This window comes from Mirounga leonina, unplaced genomic scaffold, assembly GCF_011800145.1.
Source record: "Mirounga leonina isolate KUSES-001 unplaced genomic scaffold, KU_Mleo_1.0 Mir_150, whole genome shotgun sequence".
Lineage (NCBI taxonomy): Eukaryota > Metazoa > Chordata > Mammalia > Carnivora > Phocidae > Mirounga > Mirounga leonina.
The window spans coordinates 36,521,748-36,529,235 of NW_023270374.1; the positions used below are offsets into that span (position 1 = coordinate 36,521,748).

The following is a 7,488-nucleotide window of genomic DNA, read 5'->3' on the forward strand; positions in this document are numbered from 1 at the left end:
TCACCCGAAAGACTGAAAAGCAAACAACGCTGTCACTGTGTGGTTCAATGTCCTGCAATGCCATGCCCACGTACCCAACGTACACATGGCGCAGCTGGAGAAAGCCTGTCCTGGATTTCTGTCAGATACCCAGTTCTGCCTAGAGTATGTCTTCTGTACACAGTAAGCTGGCGAGAACAGTCAACTGCACATGATAATGACACTTAACAAGCATGATCACAGACAGTGCTTAGAAACATCTCAACACCTTTATTTAGGTCTAATCCCACACTTGGAGCACTCCTTCAAGTTCACTTTCACATAAATGGCCTAAATGTCTGTACTTGTCGAACAGACTCTTCTACCCTACCATGGACCTCTTTCTTCCTCTCAGGCGCACTTCATCTAATTTTTTTAGCACTGGCCTGGACTTTTTGGAGAAGGTGGAGTAGCTGTTCAGACAGGCTTCAAACACAGTCTCAGTATTGGGATGGGTACTGAGGAAGGCTTTCTCTAGCACATAGAGATCGACTCCCTTATCTTCCGGAAGTGCTGAAATGAAACTGAGTCCAAAGTCGATGAGCACAATGTTCAGCTGTTCCACGGGGGGTTTCAGGAGCATGTTTGAAGTGGTGAGATCACCATGAATGAGGTCTTCATCGTGCATTCGAGCCAAAACCTGCCCAACTGTCCTGGCTAAGCCAAAGAGGCTTTGGGGAGTTTTTTCAGTCTCCATGGTGGCCTGAATATAATCTCGAACGGTCACTGAGCCTTCAATTTCTTCCATGTATAAGCAGTTGGAAACATAGTCTACGAAAAAAACAACGGGGGCAGATATCCCTGCAATCAAGATAGAAATGGTTATTGGATTAGATTCTTTCTTAATGTTAAGTTTAATTTTCAAAGATTGAGCCAGACTTTCACAGTGCTTATCTGCTCATTTCAGAAAAAAAGATTTGGGAATGTTGCAGAATAGTACAACTTAACTCGTCTGGAAGTGTCCCTTGCTCATGCCCTGCAGGATTGTGCCTTAAGCCGCCCCACAGCTAAGTTTAGTAGTGCCAAAGCACCCTCCTCCTCCCCACTCTTTATGATTGGATTTCATTTGTCACACTAATTCCCTAAAAAAAAACAAAACAAAGAGCCAGAAGGGTAAGCATCCTCAAAAGGACACAAACAGGGGCACCTGGGTGGCTCAGTCGTTAAGTCTGCCTTGGGTTCAGGTCATGATCCTAGGGTCCTGGGATCGAGCCCCACATTGGACTCCCTGCTCAGCGGGAAGCCTGCTTCTCCCTCTCCCACTCCCCCTGCTTCTGTTTCCTCTCTCGCTGTGTCTCTCTGTCAAATAAATAAATAAAATCTTAAAAAAAAAAAAGGACACAAACAGGCCAAACAGAGTGTTGGCTGAGAGCTTCACCTTTGCAGTCAGAAAGGATGGGTTCAAATCCTGGCTCCCTTCCTTATTAGTTGTATAACCTAAAAATCACATCAATTCTCTAAGCCGGTTTCTGATTCTAGAACATGAGAATGATCCCTCCAAGAATTCAAAGAATTCACTGCATTCAAAGATTCAATGAATATTTATTGAATGACCATCAGGCCCAGCACACTTTTCTAGATACTGGAGCCTTATCAGTGAGGATACAGCAGGAAACAAAGCAACTATGATCCCTCCTTAATGGAACTTACATCCTAGAGAGGGTTAAAATAGAAAACAGGAACACACAAATAACCATTAAATCCACGCAAGGGCAGAGATATGTCTGTTCGCTACTGAAATTTCTTCCAGCCCTCCCACTACCTAACAATGTTCTGGTGTAAAGCAGGTGCCTAAAGAATATTAATAAAAGAAAGGATGTGTGAAAGTCAAAAGCCAGTGTTTCTGAGTCAGAGGTTATGGGCTGAGAACCTGGCTGGGCCACTCACTAAGCTGTGTAAACCTGGGCAGTTACTTCCCCTCTCTGAGCCTCAGTTTCTCATCTGAGGCCAAGGCATACCGTGGTGGTGTACAATGGTGTTTTAAGGAAAAAGAAAGAAACGATTTAATGAAATAAAAAATGTACTGAGTGCTATGTACCAGCCACACATCCAAACATACTGTGACTTCCCTTTACCGGTGAGGAAACTGAGGGCGAGGGTAAATAATTTGTTGAAAGCCTGCATATGAGGCAGTGGTGTCGGTAATTTGAACGCTGAGAGCCTGGCTCCACGGCAAGTATCTGTAATTACATCTGCTTCTTAAAAGTAATGAATGAAGAGATAATGATCGAACACTGAGACGGTACAAACGGGGAAACCGAGGCTCGGGGCAGTTTAATAGCATGCCCCCCGTCGAGCAACAGTGGAAGAGCCAGGAACTGAAACCAGGAGCAAGGGCTCCAGGACAAATGCTCGTCGCGGCTAGGAAACGCAGCTCCTTAAGAATGAAAGAATGAATGAAGAGAGAGACGAAAGGATGACATTTCTCAGCAGAAGTTCACGCAGAGGGTACAAAGGGAGAGACTGAGGCAAAACGGGGCGCGGCGCTCAGGGGAGACCCTCGCTCGCGTCGCCCGGGTCCCCTAGGCCCCCGGGCCGGGCCGCCTCACCTGCGCGACGGCAGCGGAGCAGCGCCCGGGCCTCTTGCACCGTCCGCCGCCGGCCGAGCCGCGCCTCCAGCGCCGGGTGCCGGTAGCCCTTGGGGAAGCGGTGCTTCACCACGGCCGCGCGGCCCTGAAAGCGGCCGCGGAACACGCGCGCCTCGGCGCCCTGCTTCACCAGCTCCAGGCCGCTCAAGAAGCGGCTGCTCCGCTCCCGGGCCGCGACCAGCGCCTCGGCCTCCGGCGCCAGCTGCTCGTTCTTGTCGGCCGAAGAAGCGTTACCGGCGGCCGCCATGACAGAGCCTCGGCGCCGTCGCTCGGAGCCCGTCGGCTCTCTCCGGAAACTGCCGGCGATGTTCGGCTCGCTCCGTAAGTCTTCGGACTTCTTCCGCCACTCCAAGGCCGACACTTCCGCCTGTGGAAGTGGCCCCGCCTCCCACACCTTCGGCTATTTCCGTAAGCCTTCGGCAACTCTCGGTCAGAAACTCTTCACGCTCCTGGGCTCTCTCCGGAAGCTGGGAGTCTCTTGGTCCGCTTTGGTGGCCCCGCCTCCCTTCTTTGGCTCCTTCCGGAAATAGTTTACTAATGGTATCCCTTTTTTACTCTTGGAAGCGTTCTAGTTTGGATGGTAAATTATATGGTCACCCTGTGGGTGGTTGAGTGGCGGCGGGGTGTAGGTAGTGGTCCAATTTTAAATAAGGTGGTTAAGAAGGCTTCTGTGAAAAGAAAAGGCTTCTTTCTAAGAACAGGTGACGTTTGAGCCTTGTGAGTGGATGCCTGGAAGAAGAGCATTCCAGGCAGGAGGAATAGCGAGTGCAAAGGCCCTGGGGGAGAAGTGTGCTTGGCATGTTTGGGGAAGAGCAAGTCTCTGTGCTTTCCGTTCTCATCTACAAAATAAGATTGTAAATAATATCCATCCCGGAGGTTTTGTGAGGATTAAATGAGTAACTAGGGGTAAAACACATAGAACTATGCCAGGCACATGATAAGCATTCCGTAGATGAAAGCTATTATTATTTATGAAGGGCTTAATACAATACCTATTATAAGTAGACTCCCAGCATCCAACCACTCCCCATAGTGCGGTGCCCCAGGGCTACACCAGAGCCACATTGCACTGTGGAAGACCCTCCGTTACCCCATGTCTTGGCTACCGGTGCTCAGACACAGGCGCAAGGTGGTTTGTGTGACTTACAGCAAGAACCCTGACTTGTACCACCACTGAATGGCTGGGTGTTTGGTGATTGTGTTAGGGTACAGGATAAGCTGCTATAACAAAGTGACCTAAAAATAGTGGCTTAATTATGAGAGATCTTTCTTTCTTATGTAAAAGTATAGATCTGGCATCCTCAACTGGTTGCTACCTCCTCTGAGTCTATTCCTGTTGCTCCCCTGCTCCAACTGGCAAGAAGAGGGATCAGGGTGGGGACAGGCAGCTAAGAACCTGATCCAAAGTTCCACACATCACTTCCACTCACAACCTATTGGTCAGAACTCAGTAACATGGCCCATGAAGCTAAAAAGGAAGCTGGAAAACCTATTCTCTAGCAGGGCAGCCATGAACTCAGCTACAACTTTGGGAAAATATTACTAAAAGGAAGTAGGGGAGGAATTATAATGGGGCAATTAGTAGCCTGCCAAAAGTTTTGATATTTTAAGCTGCAAGTAGCAGATTTGTCAACTAAATGGCTTATTTAGGATAAACAATAAGTTCATTTATTATCCAACAGAACAAAATTTTAAGAAGTAAGGGGTCCCAGGTGTCCTTCAGTCACTTTATGATTTTAAGGACCCAGGATCTTTCCATCTTTCTACCTTCATGTTTGTATTCATGCCCGTCACCAGCCTCAGCTTTGTTCCCTATACTTGTCATCTTATGGTCACAAGACGGCCACCAAAGTTCCACACATGATATGAGGACACAAAAACATCTGGCCAAAGAAGAGAGGGGCTACATCCTATACACTTCTCTTTATTTGGGGAAAAAACCCTTGCTGGACATCCCTCCTCTCCCACCAGGCTTCCTCCTGGCCCACGCATCTTTGCTCTAGCTGCCGAGGAAGCTGGAAAAGTGAGGATCTGGCATTTTTGACCTGTACGGGCAGAGACCTGCTCTAGAAGCAAGGAGGAAGGGAGCTAGGCATAGCCACTGGGGAGGCATCCACAAGTACCTGATGCACTGTGTGATGCAGCAACAAGCATCATTTCTTTAAGGTTCAGATTCATCATCCTCAAAATGAGGATGATCAGTTTTACTGTGATAATTGCTTATTAAGACTCAATATTAAGATGTTACTCATGAGGGTGCCTGGGGGATGGCAGACACTCTTCGTATGCTCGTTTTCCTTCCCTCATCAGGGACCCTGTTTGAAACGCTGAAGAAAGGCCCTTTCGTCCAAGGGTTGCTATGACACCAACCCTCAGCTCTGCAGCCCCTGCATTCCATTCATACACAGGGCAAGCCACCTTTTCAGGCATCAGACCCTTTGTGTGGACACAATGTGGTTTCCAGCACCTTTCATCAGCCCAGACTACTCAGAGCTCACCCAGAACCAATTCTATTTACAATGCCCAGCTTCCCAAGTTTGTGGCTTCATTATCATAATTGTTAGTGGCCACATAGCCATCTCCATGGTTACCAAATCTGTCTGAACCCCTCCTTTGGAAAATCCACTGTGCAAACATATTTACAAGTCCCAGGCTCTCTGTGGTCAGATTGGTTCTGGCTTCTACTGTAGAAAAACCTAGTTTAAAACTTTTCAGTGGCTCCCCATTGTGCTTAGGATTAAAGACCCACGAGGTCCTGCATGGGATCCTTCTGTCCTTCTTCTAGGCTCATCTCCTGTCAAGCTCCCATTTGCTCTGTGATCTTCAAACACATTTGCCTTCTCACAGTCTCTCATTCTTACCAGGCTCCCTCTTGTGATAGGGCCTTTGCACCTGCTGTTTGCCATAACAGAAGTGCTTTTCCCTCCCTTTGTTGCCTAAATCCATCCAGGCTTCTCTGTGTGCTCAGCTCAAATGTCACTTCCTCAGAGAGGCCCTCCCTGACTTCTCAGAGGAGAGAAAACCCAACTTTGATGAGTTCTGATGTCCCTTTTTGGCATTGTCACAGACTTCCCTTTTTTGTTGGTTTGTATGACCATTTAAGTATTGGCAGGATTTAGTTCCTCACTGGCTGTTCCCGGAGGCCACCCTCAGTTCTTGCCATTTGGGCCTCTCCATTGGGCAGCTCACAACGTGGCAGGTGGCTTCATCAGAGAGGGTGAGTGACCGATCAGAAGAGGGTGAGCAAGATTGAAATCACCATCTTCTACAACCTAATCTCTGAGATGACATTCATCACTTTTGCTGCATTGGAAATGGAGCTAGTTGGTCCTGCCCACCTTCACGGGAAGCCATTTTTGAAGATGCTTACTGAAAGGACCCATTAGATCATTTCCTTTCTCACTTGGGCCAACAAATGAAGAGGGATTCTCTATTCTCTGGGAGAGACAGAACCCGGCAGCAAGCCTACACACATCCTCATGACTTTAATGTGAGCCACAGAGATCAAAGAACATCTAGGGACTTCATGCCCTTTCTATCATATAAATTCTATAGGTTATCTCATTGGAATGGAACAGTCCAGGCCTTGCTGTACTAGGCCCCTATGTCACCAATCTATCATAGCCACTAACTCAGGAGACCAAGCGGTGAGCATTGCCCTGGTCCACTGTTCCAACCCAAGGATCCTGTAAGGGCTGGACAGATCGGAAGCATAGCTTCTGGCTGCGTCTGCCAACGCTTCTGTCAAACAAACGCAGATTAACTCATCGCAAGAGAAGCCAATAACTCAAGAGGTGAGGGTTTGGAAAAGAGAAAGGGAGAAATTTATCTGCGGTGCGGGCAGCCGGGGGAGGTGGTAGGCTCAAACCTTAACAACTGACCCTTCCTCCCACAAGATAGACACCTAGGGTTTTATAAGGAGAGGTTCAGGGGACTACTGCAAGACACCTGGCAGGGGGCATGTGATCCTGAGTGGGGATCGGTATGTATTCAGCACATGGTCACAGGCAGAGAAGGGGATGTGGTCTTCTGGGCATTCCTTGGCTATCAGGGCTTTTCTGACCTGGCGATTGGAATGTTCCGGTCATTGCAAAACATCTTCATCAACGCAAGAAAGTGCAATAAGAAATAAGAACAATGGGTTTCAGTTAGAGCATGAGTGAAGGGGTCTTGTCTATTTCTGGCTTTAACTGTTGGGGTCTATAGTTGAGCAAGAGGGCTCACTGACACCCAGGTGACAATTCTAGGTACTCACAGATGAAGGAGGAATTGTCATGTGACAATGGCCACGAGGCCTCCTTGGGCTCTTCTCCATCCCAGAAAGGCAATGGAGTGTGATGGAGAAGAGCCTGATTTCCTCATAAGTGGGCTTGACTGCCAGCTACGTACCGGTGTGTGCCTTTGAGCACTACAGATCTTAATTATGCAAGCAACTTACTTTACCTCCCTTTGTCTCAGTTTCCTCATTCATAAAATGGGAGCAAATGGCAACAGTTACTATTTCATTAAGCAGTTGTGAGGGTTAACAGTGAGATAATACATGCAGAGTACTTAAAGTGTATAATTATCACTTAATCGTTTAATCTATCGTTCCTATCATTATTGGTGCATAACAATTCACTCCAGAACTTTGCACCTGAAAAGCATCTGTTTACTATACTCCTGGAATTTGTGGGTCAGGAATCCAGACTGGAAACGGAAGGGATGGCTCGTCTCTGCTCCCCAGTGTCCGGAGCCTCAGCTGGAACGATTTGACGGCTAGGAGCTGCAATCGTCTGAAGGCGTGTTCTGGAAACAGTGCTGGACAACTTCAAGGTGAGGGCCACCTGCTGGCGTGTCCACACGTGGCCTCTCTGTACCTTGGGCGTCTTCACAGCATGGC

At 48.0% G+C, this 7,488-nt stretch overlaps 1 protein-coding gene across 1 annotated transcript; it reads right to left on the reverse strand.

Moving 5' to 3' along the window:
• Positions 1 to 234: 234 nt before the first annotated feature.
• Positions 235 to 2,907, reverse strand: TP53RK (TP53 regulating kinase). The gene is made up of 2 exons (XM_035006467.1): positions 2,568 to 2,907; positions 235 to 819 (listed from the first exon to the last, which is right to left on the reverse strand). Exons 1-2 carry the CDS (start codon positions 2,851 to 2,853, stop codon positions 341 to 343), a joined length of 765 nt encoding a protein of 254 aa, XP_034862358.1. The 5' UTR covers positions 2,854 to 2,907; the 3' UTR covers positions 235 to 340.
• Positions 2,908 to 7,488: the final 4,581 nt, after the last annotated feature.

Bases quoted from the DNA above. Each gene is read 5' to 3' on its own strand.
- TP53RK (XM_035006467.1), bottom strand. From the start codon at position 2,853: ATGGCGGCCGCCGGTAACGCTTCTTCGGCCGACAAGAACGAGCAGCTG. The intron at 820-2,567 runs GTGAGGCGGCCC...TCTTGATTGCAG, and splicing joins GCTCCGCTGCCGTCGCGCAG to GGATATCTGCCCCCGTTGTT.